This window comes from Conger conger, chromosome 6 (assembly GCF_963514075.1).
Source record: "Conger conger chromosome 6, fConCon1.1, whole genome shotgun sequence".
Classification (NCBI taxonomy): domain Eukaryota; kingdom Metazoa; phylum Chordata; class Actinopteri; order Anguilliformes; family Congridae; genus Conger; species Conger conger.
In genome coordinates this window covers 32,326,952-32,349,257 of record NC_083765.1, presented here as the reverse complement: position 1 = coordinate 32,349,257, position 22,306 = coordinate 32,326,952, and the positions used below count along the sequence as shown (strand labels likewise).

General features: G+C 43.5%; 1 protein-coding gene across 2 annotated transcripts in view; it reads left to right on the top strand.

Moving 5' to 3' along the window:
* The window catches only part of LOC133130380 (phospholipid-transporting ATPase IA), a 125,869-nt gene that overhangs the window by 43,223 nt on the left and 60,340 nt on the right, over window positions 1-22,306 (top strand). Inside the window, exons 8-15 of one of the 2 annotated variants that reach the window (XM_061244939.1) lie at window positions 774-843; window positions 2,696-2,823; window positions 6,549-6,660; window positions 7,834-7,999; window positions 11,394-11,521; window positions 12,629-12,706; window positions 13,553-13,641; window positions 20,747-20,791. In XM_061244939.1, coding sequence (XP_061100923.1) covers window positions 774-843; window positions 2,696-2,823; window positions 6,549-6,660; window positions 7,834-7,999; window positions 11,394-11,521; window positions 12,629-12,706; window positions 13,553-13,641; window positions 20,747-20,791 — 816 coding nt within the window. The remainder of the gene's footprint in view (window positions 1-773; window positions 844-2,695; window positions 2,824-6,548; window positions 6,661-7,833; window positions 8,000-11,393; window positions 11,522-12,628; window positions 12,707-13,552; window positions 13,642-20,746; window positions 20,792-22,306) is intronic. The other variant, XM_061244940.1, reaches the window with a different exon arrangement.

Sequence of the window (22,306 nt, the reverse complement as noted above, 5' to 3'; positions counted from 1 at the left end):
CCTGTGCATGTATTTGACTGCTGCATTTTTCAAGCGCTGGCTCATTTGGTCCTGCTTCAGTCTCTATTGGGTGGAACATTCTGTACCTGTTCTACCCACCTTGTGGGCACTGAGGTCCCCATTAGACTGGTTATTTCTGATATTTAGGTTGGGTCCTCACTGTGCCCAATTTACCTGGCTAAAGGGATTCATAATTAGCCGCTCAGCCTTCCTCAAGCACCGTCTTGCTCCGGCTCGGTGTGCTTGTGCTGGCTAATTGTCTGCCTGATTAACTGCAGTGTGTGCAGGTTGCTGTTTTGTGTGTTTTTCTGTTGTACGCAAAGGATGGCTAAATTTGCAAGATCGGAAATGGGGAAACTGGAAGCAGTTCATATCTGTGCTTTGATTTATTTTATTATATATATATTTAGCAATCTGCCAAAGGGCTGACTCAAATTTCGAAATTAGCTATTGACTCTGGATCTGAGGGACATTTCATTACAGAGAAAATGTGTCTGCTCAGTCATTTTCTGCTGTCAAGCTTCAGAACGTGCTCTCCTGTCTCGGGTTATACTGTCATCTTTAGCTGTCCTTTCTGAGTTTTCATTCCATCAGACATCTTTCAGGAGAAGAAACTTCAAACTGCAATAGAGAATGACAAAATGAAATTCACTTTTAATTTCACTTATAAATTGTGTGTGCGTGTGTGCGTGTGTGCGTGTGTGTGTGTGTGTGTGTGTGTGTGTGTGTGTGTGGACTGAACACAAAATTCACTCTCATTCCTTCTTTACCAGTGAGCCCCAAGCAATGTGCTATATTGAGACATCAAACCTAGATGGAGAGACAAACCTTAAAATACGACAGGTGAGTTTGTTTATATATATATATTTTTTTGAAGCATTGCATTCCTCTGCGAAAGATTACTTAACTCGTGGCATGGCAGGAACAATCTCCTAGGAGACCCTCCAGTTATACTGTACCTAGGAGGCCCCATTGTAACATTGTAAGCTTCATACATATTCATGCTAGTACATGGCCAACGGTTGATTGTGTAAATCACTGTGACATTGCTATCGCTACAGCTATACACAACTGACTATATTCAAGTCATTAGCAATGCTTCTATCCTGTTATGTACTGTCACATTAGCATTGACATACAGACCTATATGTCAGTCATACATTGATCCAGGCACTGGGATTCCAGCTCAGGTGTCAAGTATAATGTAGCTTAAAGGCAGAGGTTTAGTCTTTGTTGGGATAGATAAGTATGTCAAGGCTAAAAGCCCTGTGCTTTTCAAAGGTATGGAAAGCAGGATAAGAAAGGGGGCTGGACTCTCATAAAGCAGGCACTGACTGGCATGTCCTGTGACATCACTGGTTTAATAGATTGTCAGGTACCACTTTGCACTGGAGTGCACCCCTCACAACTGGGCCAGAACCCACTCAGCTTTCCATTCCCTGTGGAGGGACAGTTCTCTCTGCTCCAGTGAGCCCCAAACCGTGCTTTCCTGGGCAGCTTCCATGTCAGTTTGTGGGGAAGGCAGGCACAGGGCTCCCTGGAAGCAGGGTGTCCTTGAAGGCCACGTGTTGGGAAGCAACTGAACCATAAAGCATTAGATTTGCTTGTGTTCAGTTCCTCCTGTAACGGTAATTACAGAAAATACGGCATCTTAAACGCTGGAGGACAGATAGAGCGTCACTGCTGATTCCGTGCGGCCTGATTTATTCGGTGAGAATATCGGAGGTGAAAAGTGTAGCAGGTGTGGGTAAATGGCTCTTCAGCATGAGAAATGGAAAGTGTAAAAAGGGAGAGGAGATAATCATTTGCTAGAGTTATATTGGGAAGTGTGAACTGATGAAACCCCCATAACACACATTTCTGTCACAGTGATTTAGTTGTATTAATATTAACAAGATTTGTTATTTTGAGGTAATTATGTACTGGTTTTTAGGTCATTATAGTATGTAGTAAGGTTGTATATACACTCTGACCACTTCATTAGGTAGGCCTGTACACCTGCTTGTTAATGCAAATATTTAATCAGCCAATCACGTGGCAGCAACTAAATGCATAAAAGCGTGTTGACATGGTGAAGAGGTTCTGCTGTTTTTCAGACCAAATGTTAGAACGGGGAAGAAATGTGATCTGAGTGCCAGAGAGGGTGGTTTGGGTATCTCAGAAACTACTGATCTCCTGGAATACTCACTCTAGTCTCTAGAGTTTGCAGAGAATGCAAAAAACAAAAAAAAACATTCAGGAAGCAGCATTTCTGTGGGCAAAAACATGCTGTTAATGAGAGAGGTCAGAGGAGAAGGGCCAGGCTGGTCAAAGCTGACAGGAAGGTGTCAGTAACACAAATAGCAACGCATTACAACAGTGGTATGCAGAAAAGCATCTCTGAACACATAAAGCGTCAAACCTCTAAGTCAGTAGGCTGCAGCAGCAGAAGACTAATAAGTCTAAAAAAGAAGTTTAATAAATACCAGTGAAAGTGCGCACTGTGTGTATATGAATGTGCAACCATAAAGATCCAACAGTTAACTGTATAAGGATACAAGAATATGGCCAGTGTAATCCCTGAGTACAACTCCGCAAATCATAGAGGGGCACATTATGGCTGTGTTTGACCTGTGCATACTTAGCATTAACAGAGCCAAGATGACTGCCACTACATTCTTCTAACCTCTTCCTGCTTCTGCTGCTCTTTTCCCAGGGCTTACAGATCACAGCAGAAAACAAAGACATTGACAGCCTGACCAGGCTGTCTGGACGGATGGAGTGTGAGAGCCCAAACCGTCACCTGTACGACTTCGTCGGCAACATGAGACTGGAAGGCCACAGGTTGGAGTGACTCGTTGGTTGGCTCGTTTGGTTTCATGGTGGAGACCTTCCTTAGGCTTCACTAGGGCTTGGCCTCATGCTCGTAGTAGTATTTCTGAACAGTTAATGGGGTCGTTCGTCAAGAATACTGTGTCCTTCGGTGGAAACATCCGCTTGCATGGACACAGTTGGTGAGTTCCTGCAGTAGGAAGGAAGAAGGAGGAGAAATAGTTCTCAATTAAAATGTGCATTTTTGAGCTCTGTTGATGTTTGCAAGTAAATATGGCATTTGGAAAGAGACATTGCTCTTGAGTTTTTCGCCTGTAAATCGTTGGCGCATTGATTACTATAAATTAAGAGGTGCATAGAGGCTCATTATATCATGGCAAATTGTGTCTGAAAGTTCATCAAATGTAGAAAATTTGGCCCATCTTCGCGAAACTAGGTGGTTAGATAGTAATCTGAGGATAGCACTGACGATAATACTCTGGGGATACATGCTTTAATTTAATTTTTGGGTGAACTGCCCCTTTAATGAGCTTTTAAGGTACATTTTATTTTACCTTCCTCTAATTGGGTGCACTGTTGTAAGGTAATCTAATTCTCTAATTCTAAAAATGACATGAGAGAGGAAAATCTGATTCCAGAGCCCAGAGGCCAAGTGTCCTGCTGCTGCACGTGTTCTTTTGCTTTTAATTTAATTCAGGTCCAAATGAGATGATATCACTACTTTGATAGAAAGGAACATTAGGCATTATGCAAGTGCCACTCGTACCAACAGACAGCTTCTTATTTCTCATATGAGCGATTTAAGAGAAATTCACCAATTATTTATCATTTTTTCTTAAGTAGAAAGAAAATTAAGGAGTGGTCCCGACCTGTCACACAAATCATGTGAACAACACATTCCATTAATTTTCTATGGAGAGGCTTAGAGTGCATGTCCGCACAACTCGCCTGGCTCACAGAACTCAGATCAAACTTTCAAACTAGATGCTGCTGATCAAATATGAATCAAGATTCAGCAACTGCCTTGCTTTTTTCTTGCCTCAAACTTATTTAAACTTATCTTCATTTGGGACAGTTTTCTGAAGTTAGGAGTGCTTGTTGAATCTGACGTGGCACACTTGCACAGGCCCTTTGTACAAAAAAATAAAAAAATTAATTTATTATAAGAATATGAACATGTTCTTGCATGAGGCCCATTGTAGTTGTGTGGTGTGGTTCTGTTGTGAAACAAGAAAAAAACTAAGTAGTTAGATTGTTTTCTGGTATTAACTAATTTTGTAATACCAATTTCATGCAATGGCATCTTATGTGTTATCTATTCACTTTTGTATGGTATAGAAGAATACAATTATTTGGGGTAGCTGCTTTAAATGATTTTAAAGGAAAAGTTCACTTTCTTGGTTTTTATCTCTGTTTTTGTTTATGTTTTTTATTGGCCTTGACAGTTTTATGTGCAATGACCGATATTTTAGATACTTACAAGAGTTTATGATAGCCATACAGTTTTACAATGGCTGGTATAGGAGCATTTGGGGGTTTGTGGTGTAAAGTAAGAAACTATACACTTAGTAACTGAAAACTGCTTGTATAGCAGCATTATATTTCCAGAGGCTATACTTATGAAAACAGATCTATTATTATGCATTTATTCACAATTATAAACATAATTATTGTGTTTTACTAGGCGGCACTGATGGTGCAGTGGGTAGCACTGCCGCCTCAGTTTGCATGTTATCCCCATGTTTGCATGGGTTTCCTCCGGGTACTCCAGTTTCCTCCCACCGTCCAAAGACATGCAGGTTAGGCTGATTGGAGAGTCTAAATTGCCCATAGGTATGAATGTGTGAGTGAATGGTGTGTGTGCCCTGCGATGGACTGGCGACCTGTCCAGGGTGTATTCCTGCCTTTTGCCCAATGTATGCTGGGATAGGCTCCAGCCCCCCTGCGACCCTATTCAGGATAAGCGGGTTAAGATAATGGATGGATGGATGGATGGATGGATTATTGTGTTTTATATCAAACATAGATATCCGTTTCAATTCCTTCCAGGTTGCAGGAAATAGTTACTGCTGGAAATAAGATTAAACATAATATTTTGAGGACTTGAGTAAGACAGAAGTACAACCTTGAGGCATAGTTTTGCTGTAAAAAAAGGTTTGGAATTACATGGTGGATTTTGTGCTTTTAATCAAGAACTTCCAAATACCCCTATCCCAGCTATTGCAATGGTAATAGGTTGTCAGAATTGTGTGTAAATGTCTCTAATATCCTTTGTTGCACCCAAAAACTGTGAGCCAATCAGAAAGATATGCTAAAACTAAAATAAAGCTCAAATGATTGTAAAAAAAACAAAAAAAACACTTCAACTGAATTGTCCCTTTAAGGGACCTGAATGAGTGTGTCTTGCCCAGGGGCATATTGCCAATGGTCACATGACCAGCGGGAGTTGTAGTCTGGGAGTTGGAGTTCTCAGGAGGGCTCTGAGCGCTAGCGCAGATGAGCGCTTGAGGGAAGGATTAGCGCTGACGGCGCCTCTGGCGAGCCTCCAGGTTAAACTGGCCCAGGGGCGCAGTGGGAGCCTCCGGCCTGCCCAGTCCGTTTAGGGCCCGTCATCACCTCCTGTCTTACCCGACTATCGCCTGTCACACCTCAGAGCCACATGCCTGCAGACCCCAATGCTGCCAGCAGGATCGACCGCTAACAGATTACAGACGCCGAGAGACCAGAATTTTTTTCCTAACCAGCACATTTTTTGCATACATATATTGCACGTCTTGGACTTAAAAAGTGACTGGCTAATGCAAAGTACATACTGTACAGCCCCTTACAGAAATGTCAGACATTATCATAACATAATACATAATAAATATAGTAGCAATACGCTGCGAAGCTTCATGATACATTTACAAATATACAAATTATTTATTCTTTAAAATATTGCAATATATTACACTGCTGTAAAATCTGTTTTCAAAAACACCACATATTTCAGATGTATTGCAGTACATTTTGATTATGTAAGAGCCAGTGGAGTGCAGGGTCTTGTGTGTAATATTGATGAGATTGTAATCATATTGCTGAGCATGATGATTTTGGTAGAAATACCGTACATGGCAGTTATAATAACCTGATGCAGCCTCCAGCTGAGCTGTACTTATCCGGTCATGCTCGCTCTGTTGGTGCAGATTTGAAGCATTAAATGCTATTATATGACGCTGTGACGTATTGCACGTGGCCTTTTTTTGCTTTCAGCATATTTAAAACTCTTGTACACAGCAGATTTATAGAGTATGTGCCGTGTGTGCGTTCTTTAATGGCACCTACGGCTATCATCTAACTTCAGTAGCATAGTGTACATATTAATTTACATGTACATATAATTTGAGCTTGAAATGTGAGGTTTTGAAGAAGAAATCGATTTGATCTAAACGTTGTACGGTTTTGTTTTGTTTTTTTGAACATTGACAAATCATGTGCTGTCCTTTCCCCCATTACAAATGTAAATATATAATTTTAATTATTGTTATTTATGCTTCTGATATAGATATCAGAATTTCCGTTGATGCAGTGTGAAGCTATTTCAGATGCATTGCTTCTGTGTTTACAGAACCTGTCCCAAAGGTTTTTAGACTATTTGGAAATGCATACAGTATGTGTATCTCAGGTGAAGTCTGTCATCATGTCATTATGATTTTTGTTTATTTTTCCTTATGATGAGTCATTTTTTCCCACTCTAGCACCGTGCCCCTGGGTCCGGACCAGATACTGCTGAGGGGGGCCCAGCTGAGAAACACGCAGTGGGTCCACGGCATCGTGGTCTACACCGGACACGACACCAAGCTCATGCAGGTAGGGCCGCCCATTCCATCATTCTGCCTTTGGCAAGGATCGAGGCGAAATCGATGAAAGTGCCGAACATGCACTCTGAAACTAATAACGCCTCTCTCTTTGTAATAACCAAAGGGAGCCCCGCTCATTTATGCTGATATGGCAGTATGTGTATCTGCAGTATATTTACATCAACCGATATGTGCAGCCTGCTTGTATTTCATGGTTTAAGTGAATCTGTGGCTGATTCTCATGGTGAAACAGGTTGCATAATTTGTTTGATGATACTAACATACTACGGCCCTTACCTGAGGATGTCCTCTAATGTCATTTTGCAGTGGAGCATTCATAGGGGATGAAAGAATCCCTGCGTTTTCGCCCCAGTCACTGCCCTGGATGTGAATGGGATATGCTATTTCATAGACAGTAGGGATGTGTTCTTTCCTGCTTTACCAGGAACTTTATGGACACAGCATTCCCATTCATTTCTAATGGAGATTTATATACAGTACATAGCAAGAAGTCTTTCCAAATGTGGCTGTACATGCAATTCATCTTGTGTATTTGTGAGATTTTCCTCTTTTGAGAGCTAAGTTTTTTTCATCTGTGAACTAAACTCTATGCTGGGTGGAATTTACAAACATGTATCAAATCTCTTTGGCAGAGTCTGATTCAGGTGAGCAAATTGCATTCATGAAGATGTCTATTCACACAGGATCAGTTCGATCGAAGGATCTCTTGACTGATATACAGTCCTATAAAGATGGACATGGACGATTGGTATGGGATTAGCACTCTTGGGATTTTCTCAGAAAATAATAATTGTTTTGTTTTCCCTTATTCCCTACCTCCATTATTGCTTTTTTAATGTCCAAGCCACATAAACGTCAGTTAAATCAAAGCTTTTGTATAGCGCTGTTGGGAAATGGGAAATGGGAAATATCAGCCCTAAGCCCCCAAATAGCACATGAGGTTAACGACTCCCTAGTAGGAGGAAACACCCTCAAATATTGGCGAGAAAAAACTCCCCAATGGATAGAAATCCCGAGAGGAACCCAGCTAAAGGGGGATGCCCATCCTCCCCTGGCATAGGTTAAGATGATAATAGTGCAGGCATTAAACTAGCAGGTAATCTACAGTTTATCTACAGTTAATCACAGTTCTCTTCTCTCTTCTTTCCCTGCAACGTCCCAGAATTCCACACGGCCACCCCTGAAGCTGTCGAATGTGGAGCGCATCACCAACTTCCAGATCCTGGTTCTGTTCGGCTGCCTGCTGGCCATATCGCTCGTGTGTTCCATCGGTCAGACCATATGGAAGGCGCGTCACGGAAACGACGCCTGGTACATGGACCTCAACTGTAAGAGCAGCGGCCTCCACAGTGCCCCCTATGTGCCCCCCCCCCCCCCGCTGTTAAACACCTGTGCCCCTCCCTCACTGTCTACTCCTCCTTTATTTGCTTCTGTGTACCTTGTTTGCAATTATTGTCCTTGTTTTTCATGTTGCTTTTTGTAAAATCTGTGTATCACAAAACCGAGAGTACAAAAGACTTCGAAGGAGAAGAAATGAAAATTGTGGCAGTTACAAACCCTCCCCCTTTTCTCCTTCTCCCCCCTCCCTCGAAAGTAAAGATAACGACCCCACACATTGAATGAAATGGTTGACTATCTCAGTTGCTGTTTTTTTATTTCTAACATTCTGTTTTGGTTTTTGTTTTCTTTGTTGTTGTTTTAACAGCTCCAGGTAACAACCATTTCAGTGCCTTGGCCATCTGTGAATGACTCCCTCCCCCTCTACCCCCCCCCCCCTTTCCCTCCACTTTTCTCCCCCTGAATAACACCTAACTGTAGCTCCGACTAGCAACTCGGTAGGCAAAAGAGGCCCCTTAGGTCACCCCAACTTCAGTAAGCAGGGCCTGCGGACCAAACAAACCTGGTCCAACGATCCGTAGCTTCTACACCATATAGATCAGATCAGGGGTCTCCAGTCTTATCTGATAAGGGCCGTTGTGGGTGCAGGTTTTCCTTTTAGTCCAGCACTACAATACCTGATTCAACTAAGTAATGAATCATGGTCTTTAATCAAGACCTTGAAAAGTAGAATCAGGTGTCGTAGTGTTGGGCTCATACAAGAACCTGCCAAACCACAGCAGCTGTTTTTGGATAAGATTGAGGACCTCTGTTATAGATCCTCTCTAGTGCCTGATCCTGACAACATTTCTCCCCTCCCTGCATTCGGTGACGCGCTAAACTCTTTGCAAACAGAAGCTTTCAACCTTTTTTCTCTGTAAATGAGCATGTTTTGCTCTCGTTCGTTTTTCTTAAACCCAGACATTTGGTTGGTTTCTCTTCAGATGTGCTGGGTGGACTCATCTGTTTGTTTAGAAGTAGTATAGCCTCAGGGACTGAGCACCATGACATTTGCTAAATGTCTGCCAAGCCTCGTGTATAGTCCTGTCTGATGTGCACCAAAGACATCCAACCAGGCTGTACAGATTGGAAACAAGTGCCCCAAATTGGATCTGAGATCTACAGCTTGTTTTTATTGATGATGTTGCTTAAACAGCCTGAAGAGGGGACTACGCTAAGTGTAGGCTTAGCTTAGTCTCAGCTGTGTAGGAGCGTATAAATTGTGGAATTTGTACACGCTGCTTAAACCACGTTTGCAAAGCGTTTAGCGCCTCGATGAAACCATCTCTCTTTCTTCTGAACGGGTCTATCGTGGAGTGACTTTTATTTATATTTTTTTGTGCCAGAACAATTCCAGCTTGTTTTATGACCGATGCTGTAACCCCTCGTGTTGCGCTGCAGTGTCTCAAACTGCCAACTCTGCAGCACCTCAGCCTAGGCGCAGTGGTTGTCAGGGGAAAACGGTCCCCGCCGATAGTGACATCGCACGAGAGGGTGAAGTGGAGTCATAAAGCAGGTCATCATTTTCAGATTGATTGTGATCCCTGAAAAAAGGGGGGTGTTTCAGTCTACTGCACATTTTCCTCTCTTTCGTCAAGTGGAGAATTGTGTGGATTGCTGCCCTGTGAACGTGTCTGTTCCGCCACACCGTTTTTTACTTGCATTGCAAACCACCTCGCGCAGGCATCTACCATTAGTCCCGAAAAAATACATTACCGTGAGAAAGCAGTGTAGTTGTAATTAGAATATAAATTATGTATCAATAACTAGCACATCGTACAGGCTAATGGTTTGTGCTTAAGAAACACAATACAATGAAGATGCAGGACAGCGCAGGAAAACTTACTGCATAAATTTGAATAATTTCCTTTATATTTTGGGGTCAAGCTCTCCTTTACATAGGGAGAGCTGATGATAAAGTCGCTCATAATTTATGCCATAAAGGGGCAACACTAATTTGCTTGGCTGCTAACTGCATAACAGAGAGATTTTGCGCAGAATGTTTTCTTGCTGACGGTCAGAAAAGGATCTGCTGACCCTGCATCGCACCTGTTTAATTTGTAGTAGTGCGTTTTTCTCAAAGTTGCTGGTCCTTGCTGCAGGTCTTGTGTCAGACGGTGTGCTGATGTGTAGAACCCGAAGGCTTCAGTACTGTCTGTGCTGTGAAACCAGACACCTTGCGGAAAATGTGACAGCAACATATTTCTAAAATCTGAAGGTGAATCCAAAAAAGATTGTGCTGTAACTTTTTAACTTGATAATATGTAGGAGTTACATTGGTTCGCTCTTGAATAAAATTCATTTTTCTTGTCTTTCAATTTGGAGAAAGTGAGACAATGAATTTATACATGTGTAGGCTGCTGTGGATATTTATTCCTGATGGTATAACCTGCTCTGAATCTAACATATGGCCATTAAAGAGAATTTCAGCTCCGGCAAGTTCAGTAAACTGTAGACCAGTATCTCTAATTATTGTTCAGTTTAACATAAGATAGAAAATCTATTATCTCCTATAATCTACTAACAATCGAGCCCTGCTTATTGTCTGGTCCGTTGCTTTAGACTGAAGCTCCCACCTGCCCAGCCGAAGCATAACATTCTCACAATGTTCCTGCAACGTCGCCGCAACGTCATCGCGTTGCCGTAGTCTGGCAGCTGCATTGTGAGAATGCTACGCGTCAGCTGGGGTTTGTCTTGAGAAATCCAGCACTCAGATTGTCCTCCTTCGCACTGCTAGCCAACCTCCCCCTCTCTCTGCGTGCTGTAAGTCATGCAGACAGGTGTAGGATCCATCATTCCATCCTCCGTTTTTTTTTTGTTTTTGTTTTTTTTTTCCTTTTTATTTTTGTCTGTCCAAAAACCTGTCGAAGCGAGCGAGTAGCCGGGAAGAGCTCTGGCTCCAGAGCTGCTCTGGCTAACTGCAGTAGTGAGTGCTGAGGCGCTCGGGAGCCGGGCTGAGGGAAACGGCCCTCTCGGCTCCTGCGGGAGGAAAGGTAATACAGATTACTCCGATATTTCATGTGGGTTCTCTCTGTGTGCTGTGGGGCTGTATTTCTCCTTTTGATTATTTCCCTGCAGGACTTCCAGGGTGTGGGGGGGCTGGGGTGGGGGCTAGCGGAAATGAAACCAAAGACGTTATTATTATTATGGCATGTATAGCGAGCTTTGGGGCCGAGGCTGGGACACAATGACCCGCTGGTCCGCAGCCCGTCGACGGCCGCTGAGTGGAATGTGGTGTCGTTGAGCGAGGGGACTGTGAGGAGAGGTGTGAGAGGGAGGAGTATCAGACTCCTGAGTGCTCTTCGGTGCCTCGCTTCCACTAATCGGGCTCCTGTCTTCAAACAGACGGCGGCGCCGCAAACTTCGGCCTCAACTTCCTGACCTTCATCATCCTCTTCAACAACCTGATTCCCATCAGCCTGCTGGTCACCTTGGAGGTCATCAAGTTCGTCCAGGCCTACTTCATCAACTGGGTGAGCTAATGGGCACAGGGCAGGTCATGAGAAGTACAATACAGTCGTTGCCCACTGGTTGCTAACATAGTTTAAGCAAACGAAGTCACCACCAGCAGCATATTAATCGTATTAATTTCATTTGATCAGGACATTCAATGAAAGTGCACTGTGATCTTTTTGGCTGTACTGTGTAAATGGCCCATAATTTCCTGTATTTCTGCAAGAGCATCTGTTCATCTGTACCTCTGTTAGTCCCATTAGTCCAGAATAGCTGCAACATTTACAAAACAAACTGAATGTTTGATTCCTCATTTTTCTCTCTAGCTGTTTATAGAATAGTCTGTGCACCAACCAACTGAAACCGCAATGCTCTGCATCCAGACCAGCTGTGTTGCAGTCTCAAGGACTGAGGAGCGAATGCCGACCCCCTTTTCATCCTTTTTGGTTTCGGCCAAGCGCTAGTTGCTCCAGCTCCCCTGTGAGATGTGTTGATTTGTTGAGGGGGCGCAGAAGGGTACTGTGGGTGGAACGTCAGTGCCAGTGAGGGGGTGAGGAACAAATCAGGGGCCGCAGCTGCCCTCCTGTGCCCAGCGTGACGGGCGCACCGTGGGAAGCTCCAGAAATAGACAAGGGGGGGGGTTGGGCCTGGGCCTGTACAGGGGCACATCGCCCCCTCTCCCACCGTCGTGCTTCTCTCTCTGCCAGCTCTGCTCTGATTGGCATAGTCGTGTTTTCTGTTCGATTCCGCCGCCTTAGCTCCCTCCTGCCCCCAGGCCAGCGGCAGACTTTGAGTGGGCTCGAAGGCTCAGGCCACAGGCCGTCTAGGCCGGCGGGTGGAAGGTTGAGGCGGGCGTAGTGCATGTCTTTTCACACTGAGGTTCTTCGGTCAGGAGGCCAGGAAAGGTTTTGAAATGGCGTCCATGGAGGGTGTGGGGGAGGTGTTTGGAGACGGGCCAGTTTTGAAGCTGGCATTCGATTCAGAGACCGAGGTTCTGCAAACCAGCCTTCACCAGCACCAGCCGAGTCATGTTTGGATAGCAGTGGCGTGGGTGACTGCGCTGTAGGGGTTGTTTGGGCTGGCTCTCAACATTGTCAGTATTCATTATTCTGTCTGCTTCATTTTAGGATATGGACATGCTTTATGAACCCACCAAAACCCCAGCCATGGCGCGGACATCTAACCTCAACGAAGAACTGGGACAGGTAACCATAGCCACATGACCTTTCCAAAGGAGGGCAGTCAAGCGTATCATCATAGCAGCCATTTTCTTCTCCAATATAAACCAAGATGTCTTGTGTCATGCCGTTAAATAAATTTACTGTTGCTAATGGATAGATGGGGGAAATGTGTCCAAGATGCACCAGCGTCTCATTTCCTTCCCTGCCCTACTTCCTATCGGATAAACGCGAGACCCATTTGTGAGCCCGCGTCATCAGAGGAAACTGACACCTCCGCCAATGCGAGTAAAAACAGACATGACACAATGTGACTCACGGCACGAGACGCCACAGGCCCCCAGGCTGCAATTATTAAACCCTTTGCCATGTTGGCTTTGTCTTTACTGTGTTTCTCAAGAATTCTTATTGACAGAGTGTTTGAGGAAAAAGGCCCCTCGGAAGAAAAATTGTTTGCTCTCATGCCTAATTCTATTTGAGCGGCTGGATTTCTTTCATGTTTATTATATGTCAAAATCAAGATAAAGATTACCGTCAGGCCCACTGGCATTTTAAGTGGAAGATAAATAAAAATATGCTGAGACTCCCCATGCTGTTTAGAAGAAGAGCTCTCAATTCCAGTCCTGGTGGGCTGCAGTGTGTGCTGGTTTTCACTGTTACTCCGCACCTGATTGGTCGATGAAAGTATTTACTTCACAGTTACCTCACCTCACCTGGTTTATTGCTGGTTTTACAGTGAAAACCAAAGCCAGCAATACCCTGCAGTCTACCAGAAACCCAGGGTTACAGGGAGAACATTGTGAGCTGGCAGGTTTTATTTCGTACTCTGTACTAGTGTTTTGGTTTAGAGCAGTTTTGTTTGGTTTGTTTCAGGTGAAATATATCTTCTCAGACAAAACCGGGACCCTGACCTGCAACGTGATGCAATTTAAGAAATGCACCATCGCGGGCGTGGCTTACGGGTGAGAGACAGTCTTATCGCTAACCCTGTTAGGCGCATCACTGAATGCACCAGGAACCACTGGGGCAAATCTGCTGTTTTCTGTGACACAAAGGTTTGAATTTTACAGAGCAGTGATGAGTCAATACATGTGGCTGAGTTTCTACCTCAGTATGGTACGGTTCAAGATTCCAAGTTAAACATGTCACGCTTACAGTAATGAAAAGTTCAGATCACTTGTACTGTATGTATGTTTTGTTTTACATGTCCATCCCTAAAATAACCCCCAAATTCATCAATAGGAAATGTCACCTGTTTCCTAAATCAGCTTCCATGAATATTCTCTAACATGCTCATTGTGAAGAGCTAGAGGAATGAAGGAGAAACTACAGATCCCATGATCCTTTCCTGTACACTTTTGTTTTGGCTATGCTTCACATTCTGTCTCACCTGCTGTCTGGTGCTCACTTTGTATTTTTTTTATTTTATAGCAATTTCCAGTTTGAACTGAACATATTGCTGGAGTCATGGTGTGAGTGTAGTGCAGGTAGCATTGATTCAGCCACAGTCAGGATGCTCACTCAGTAGCTCAGAGCACTGTTACTTCACCCTGCTCTTGGTGTCTCTCCGTTTCCACAGAGCTTTCTTTAAATAGAGACCTACTTTAATTAAATCAGTTCTGATTGAACTGGTAATTTAATACAGACCTGGAGGTGGGAAATCTTGCAAGCCTCCTACAAGTCATTTTTTTATTAAATGAATGCATTGCCTGTCTGTTTGTGGCAATAAAATATGAGCAAAAGCTTCCCAAAAAACAGAGTTTTACTAATTTCATATATAAATATTCCAAAGTATGAAATAAACATTTGTCAACTTGAATATTTTAAACCATAATGCTACAGTACAGTATATTTCATTGAGCAGTTTTCTTTCTTAAGGATTTTAAGGAATCCAATCGATTCAGCTTCAGAAACATATGCAGTGTCGTCACGTGACCGTTTCTTAACATTTTTGGAAAACTGCAGTATAGTTGTTTCACAAAGGTCATTGAGGAAATCTTCAGTTCCAAAACACTGCGATATGCTCTGCTCTAAATATAACTTTGAAAGGTTGAAGTGGGATGTCTTGTAGCACTCATTAATATGTATGACCATATGAATGTTCTTATTACTGCAGCTCAGTCCTGTATCTTCAGCAGAGTATGAGTATGCTGTACGTACAGGGGGATGAACCGGTACAGAGTATGTGTATTTGTATTCCTGGGCTTTTCATAACAGAAGGTTACAGAAAGTGACACGATACGTCATACGGACCTGCTCGGCTCTGAGCGTACTCTGCGCCACTGTGCCTTGCTATTATTTTGCCAGTTTGCATAGCAGGCACTCTCATTGCATATATATCAATTCGGTTTTGCTTGATTTATGCCAATGGACGTTCACTCATGCTGTTCAGGTTAAGTTCCTTCCTCAATCGTGAAGTTCCACAGTCCCACCTAGTACTTGAACCTGCAGCGTTTTAAATAGCGCAGCTGTTTCAGGACTTCTGCACAGTTGTGCTCCAAGGCACCCTGGGGTACTCTAGTGTTTTCTAAGTAATACAATATTTTAAGGGTCCTCACTATATGGAAGCATCACTTCCTCTGCTGGGAAATGATCCGTACTGAAGAGTTAAAGTGCCTTGATTTAATTTCATGGGCTCGATATCTTCAAATGAGACAGTTGAATGACTTGTCAACACGTCTGTGTTGTGGTTTCTTGCCTAGTGGGGTTGTCCTGTCACCCTTTCATTATGGCACCCTCCACCTCTCCACACACTCAGCTGTTAACTTTGCACCCCCCCCCCCCCCCAACATGAAATGCAGTGGAAAAAGTCTTGAAATGAGCAGGAAACCATGTGATATTGGATGTTATTGGAGATACATTATTGATTGTCTTCTTAACCAGAAATGAAATAGATACAATCATCACTCCGGATGAGAGTGCTGTGCATGACATCATTTGTCTCATGAAGAAAAGCAGCACCCTGAAGCTGGCTGTCATGGTCACACCAACGGGGCCAGTTGTCTGCGATCACAATTTTCCCCTGTTCAGCCCATAATCAAATTTATTGTGTGGCCACGTGGTGCCTTCTGGGAAATGGCATTATTTTACTATAAATTGGCGCTAATAGAAGACTTCCTGACATGGGGGTGTTTTTTTTTGTCTTTAATTAAGTAACCACAGAAATTGGCAGAAAGCATTTCTGGCTTTCTCGGTTATTTCTCTAACGAACTATTTGGCTCCAGGCATGGGATTTTACAGGCCATTATGAATGGGCTTCTGTCGCATATTTTCATCTCATTCTGTTTCCTGCAGTTGAGAAATTAAAAGTCATGCAAGAAAAACAAAAGAAAACAAAGTGGTCCACCCATGAATTTGTTTTTATTGTGAGACTTAAAGCTGTTAATCTGAAATTACAAAACACAGAACTCTTCATTGTCAGATTTATACACAGAATTTAAGTGTTCAGACCATTCCAGGGACATACCCTTTGTTTATCTGAATGTCACTTGTAGTAATACTTTTGAGAACAAATTGAACCTGGAAGATCATAACATTCCGCACTGGTTACGCTATTTTACTACCATTTTCAATCATGCCAGATTTGTACATACCTCATGAGATCAATGTTTTTAGTTTTCATAACCTAATTCCTTGAGTTATGCAGTATTCCATATGTGTTTATGTCAAGACTGTCTCATTTTTGCAAGGGGGTGGCCCTGAAATATTCTGTCTATGCTCGGCCAAACCAACTTACCCGCCTTGGAGAGAAGCCCTGAACTCTTTATTGTTAATAGTATCAAAAATAGTAAAAATAGTATCAACCACCCTATATAACTTTGTAACAGGTCTATAATAATTGGACACAGATGAGAGTGGAAGACAGTTCAGCACATCTGCACATGATTAATGACACCGCCTCATTTGCATATACAGTATATTACTTATGGGACAGGACTCAATACATGTCAATATATCAATTGGGTCTCTGTGTGGGGGAGTGGAGAGCTACGACCTCTTTTTGGCAAAGCAAAATAAAAATAAAAGGACTCAACTGCCAGTTAAATTGTACTAGAGAAGGATGCGAGGCATGGGCAAATGAAGAGGCGGGTAGAAAGCTGGAAGACAAGTTAAAGGCCAGGCACCTTTTGGCTCCAATTGCCTAACACTGTTGAAGGCGTACTGATTTTACCTTCGTCTTAGCTGTAGTGGCAAACCATGCGTGCGTGCGTGGGGGGGCGTGCGTGTGTGTTTTCACCTTTTTGTGTCAGAGAGCAGGACCTGGCACAAGTGACAAACTGCGCTGGCATCTCTAAGGTGTCCTTGTCATCAATAATAAAAGACAGCAGCTGATTTCCCCATGAAAGAGCTAATCGGGTTAATCCAGTGTCTGCGCCATCTTTAACACGAGCAGCTGTCTGTGATAGGCAGGGGTTGAAGGGGCGGGGCTTCAGGCTTTCCTCGTGATTCCTGCCCTGCACCGCAGCAGCCGCCGGTCACAGGAAGGAGGAAATCACGTTAAACGACTCCGGCAGGCATGCGCTCGCGTTTCTCCTTCCCAGATTAACGTGGCTCTGCATGTCCATGACGATGCATGCGGATAGCGAGGTACGCTAATACCCGCGCCATGCGGCGCAAAAATAGTTCATCTCCATATCCACCACCGCCCCTCCATCCCCCATTTCCTTTCAGCATCGGCGTCTATTTTTATGCCCTGACTGGGGATTAGTGTGGGTTCTGGGTTTCAAAGCTTAATGTGCTATTTTTTGCAATTGCCATAATCCGCACTAAGTAGCAGCATTGTGTTTTTGTTGTCGCACGCCTGCCCTTGACTGAGTACAGGCCCTGTCCGTCGCCTCTAGCCTCTGCCTAATCAGCCCACCGGTGTAGCCACCTCAATGTGATTATACATAATTACAGTACACAGGCCGACACCTTATACAACTTGTACCATGTATTCCTGGCTGATCAGATAATTGGTAGGTTCCCAAGTGTTTGCACCAAAGCGAAGTCGACATTGTTTTTTTAAACTGAGGGGTTTTTTTCAAAGGAGAAATTATACTCCTCAGAAGGTTGGTCAGAAACTAAGAAGGCTAAGAGTGAACCTTCGCTGCCACGTATAAATATGAATGTTGATTCATGTTTATTTAAAATAAGATCTCGCACCTGACCCTACATTGCGTTATCTTTTCACATTTTATTTTGGGCGGGTGGTGCAGTGAATAGCACCTCACAGCAAGAAAGTTTTGAACCCCAATCGTGGGCCTTTCTGTCTGATATCTGCATGTTCTCCCCATGTGGGTTTCTGCGGGGACTCTGGTTTCCTGCTGCAGTCTCAGGTCATGCAGTGGGCTAATTGGACACTCTAAATTGCCCGTAGGCGTGAATGTGAGTGAATGGTGCATGGCCCTGCGATGGATTGGACTGTCTAAGGGATATTCCTACCTCGTGCCCACTGCATACCCACGCTTGTGATCCTGACCAGGAAAGAGCTGTTTAGAAAATGGATGGAGGGATTTAAATGTTTTACATATTTATTTATTGCATTTCTCAGTCTTGGGAGTTTGTGTTTTTGAATTGATCTGTTTGTAGTATTGTTATTAGTTAATTCTAAACCCCATGCTGTTGTAATAGAACAGTCTTTGGCTGCATTGAATGTTTCTGTGCCAGTGGTCTGTATCTTGGGTGCATAGCCCTGGCACTGTGTCACAGGGAAAAGAGGAAAAAACACCTGTGCAAAGCTGCCATTCATCCAGTAAACTGCAGAGAGTTCCAGAATTCCTCTGACTGCGTTTAGACCCAACATATAATTACATAATTAGATCAAATGTGAGGCTTGGAAAATGCTATTGACCACATGTCCTGAGGTCCTTTCCAAGTATTGTACTATTTTGAGAGACTGTAAAAATGTACAGGAGAGCTCCTTTTCCTATTTGGTCATAATGGAGGAGAAGCATGGAAATGTACTCATTTTATTAATTTAATAATTAATAAGGTGGGTCTGTGTGTGCCTCTGTGTGTGTGTCTGTGTTTGTTCAGGAAATGAACTAGGATAAGAGGGACACAATGGGATCACATCAACTAGAAATGAAAACGAGTGTTTCAATAATGTTTCATGCGAAGCAGTGGAATATTGTGTTCTGCTGATAGAAAATCTGTACATAATTATAAGTGCTCAGTCATAATGGTAATCAGGATAATTATTATAGGTCAAATACCAATATGTATGGTTTATAGCAAAGCGATTTTACATTTACCTTAATTGGCAGTAAACATTTGAAATATTCTTTCAACATTACATTGAATGGATATTGAGTCACTGTGAGTAGCTGGGGACATGAGCACTTTATCTGTTTTGAATAGCTTTCTCTGAAACCATTTGATTCTAGGGATGAAGGTAAGTGATGACTCATGGTAATGTATCATTTAAGTAGATGTGCTATGATCCAGCCAGTACAGATATTAATGGCTTTAAATAAGCTTCAAAACATTATGGATAGAAAGCTTGAGAGTGATACTGTATGTGCAATTTATTTTAACCCAAACATCTCAGGATCAAATTCACTTGTTTTGACTCATATTGTGGCATGCTTTCATTGTATATAATTGGCCCATTGTTTTTCTGACTATTTTTTTTACCACTAGTCTGTTGGCAATGTGTTTGTGTTTCCATCATTTCGCAGTACATTTTGGGGGATTTTTCTCAGTCATACTGGGTTAGTACGGTTCACTGCGCAGAATACTGTCTGAGCTGCGCAGTCGTAGTGCAGCTGCTGCTCTGCTGGCGCTGGCAAGCTGCTATAGCCCAGTTAATCAGAGATATGGGTGTTGCACAGTCACACAGGGCATACCTGGTCCCTAACCCGCCAACCCGCCAATCAATCAGTCTGTGTGCATTTTTAACAATTGCATTTGCTAAGTGCTGGATGTCTTCCATCGGGATAAATCCAAAGCTCGAGGGGTGAAATGACACCCAGACCTTACCATCGTCACGAGAGGCCCGATAGCTTCTGGTCCCGTCTCCTCGTTTCACCTGTCTCTTTGTGTTCCGCCGGCAGTACGTTGTGTCCACGCCCTCTCATTCCTGTCACGCCTACGCATCCGTTTCCATCGGCAACTGTCAGTCACCCACGCCCCTCAGCGCTGTGGGCCAGTTGGCAGAATGTGGGGAAAGTTCTTGTGCTGTTTGGAAACTGCCCTTTGTTGTGTTTCACTTGAGCAGAACCACCCTTTAAGACAGCATTTCAATAGCGATCCCCCGGGACTTGCTGCAGATACTACCGTGGGTCCTACCAGAGCTCTCTCTTTAATTAAATTTGATTGAGCTATGTGTTGAATGCTGACCTGAGTTTGACATTACCTACCTGTTCTCTGCTGGAGGTAATTTGTGAAATAAATGGGTTGCTGCTATTTTTCCTAACAGCAAGCTGTAAATTTATTTAGGATATTTATGTTCATTTGTGTCCCCGTAACAAATGAAGATCATTTATCCTGATCTATCTAAAGTTGTGCAAAAGGGCCTAGAGCTATTAATGAACTTTAATGATAAGCTATGAAACATGATGCGGCCGACTGTGGATTCAACATTATCTATTTTTTTTTTCTGTAATTTATTCTGAATAAAACAGCACTATAACTCCCTCTCTCTCCCACTGCAGTGAGTAGCAGACATTTTACCATCTAATATAAGTCTCTTTTTTTCTTTTTATTGGTGCTGATAAAGCTCTTACCTCACATATCTTCTTCCACAAATCACTTACGGCAGATAAACAGCTGATTGGTCAAGTAATGGTCAGGAATCAACAGCTCAATCAACTTGCACTTCAAACATATTTTTAATGACCTAGCGTGTGTTCTGTGTAACGAGACCCAGGGCCCAGGGGACCTCTGCTGAGAAATACGGGCTTAAAGCATGTTTTATGCGTGTTTGTATGTAACAGGTTCCAGAGTCAGTCTCACCGGGTTCGGACTGCAGCGCGCCGTCTTTGCCCCGTGTATAGTTGCTGTATGTCATATTTATCAGATTTACATTTGGCTCTGTGTCACGCTTTTCTGCTTTCTCCCCCTTTTCTCCTCTGTGATCCACAGCCACTGTCCTGAAGCTGAGGACCTTAGTATGTCAGGGGACGACTGGTAAGAGCGCCTCGGTAGTGTGCTTCTGTTGTGTATCTGGCGCTTTGCCTTGTGGGAAATGTGATCGATACAAAGGGTTCTTAGCCGTATCGCCCCTGTTTTTGCGGTGCCTTTGTACTTTAGATGCATCTTGTTGCAGTGGAGTGAAACATAAGAGGTTTTCCTCTGCATGGCAGAAGACCGGATTTCGAGACTGATGGTTTAAGATTTAATAATCACAATAGACTATGTGGAAAGGTTGTTCTGAGTCGGGATACTTGTTTCCTTCTGGACATTTTATTTTGAAAGCGCTGATATAGCCGTCTGATATAGCCGAGAAACCATCCTCGTCTCTGACTGCTTATCAAAATGCATGATGTATGGAAAAAGCTTTTCTCTGTTCATCCCGGAAGGGTGTTTTTTCAAATGAGAGACTCGCGAAACAGGAAAAACACTCTCCAGCTTCTCGGCAGTTTCATCAGGCACAGTGAGAAAATGTTGACTCTACTGCCATAGTTAACAGCTAGTTCCCAGTTAAATAAATGAATGTGACATTAGAGGAGTGGGATGATCAAGGAGTGTGAAAATATCCTGCTGATGGGATAGTTTTGCCTGGTTCGCCTTATACTACGACGTCTTTTTGTGAACCAAATGCCACCTCTTTAAACAAGCTATTTTTACTGTATGATATTTTAAAGGCAGCAATTGCACTTTAATTAAAATTATTCCGGCTGGGTATGTGAGGGATAAGATATCGGTGACAGGATAATATTAACATCGAAAAGTCCACCTTCCCAAATCACTCCTGTCATTACCCTGTTCAAAGATTAGCTTTCAACGATGAAGGGAATAGAAGACAAACGATCTGATTGGCCATTACACCCTCACCACCCCATACCTGTGACATAATCTGTTAAATCAACCCCATTTAAAATAGCCTTACACTTTCCCCACTCTGAATGTAGCACAGCATGTGTGCTATTGAGTATCCCATATGTGTGTACGTGCTACAGTAACTCTTGCTATCCACCGTAGCCTTTGCATTGTAAAAACATGAGCCCCCTGTGTTGTCCTTAACGTTCTGTGCATTGGGGTATAATCGTCGTAGAGGTACGCAATTCAGAGCAACCGCCGCGATGGCCCAACTCTGCCCTGCACACCGCCAGCACTCTGAATCACTGCCTGACAGCACGTCGTTGGGTGGAATGGGTGCCGGGTGATTGCTTGTTATGAGCTAGCCGCGGGCTAGCGGGATTCTGCTCACGAGACAGGGCGGCGGTGGGGGAAGGGGCAGGGAAGAGGGTGGTGTCGGACTGCTTATAGCATGCTAGCTCTCTCTCTACTTCCTTCCCTCTCTCCCCCTCTCTTTCTTTCCCTCCCACCCTCTCTTTCTCTCCCTCCCTTCTGCCCTCCCTTTTTTTCTCTCCCTCCCTTCTACCCTCCCTCTTTCTTTCTCTATCTCTCTCCTCACTTTCTCCCTCCCTCTATCTCTCTCTCCCTCCCCCTCTCCCTCCCTCTGTCCCTCTCTATTTCTCT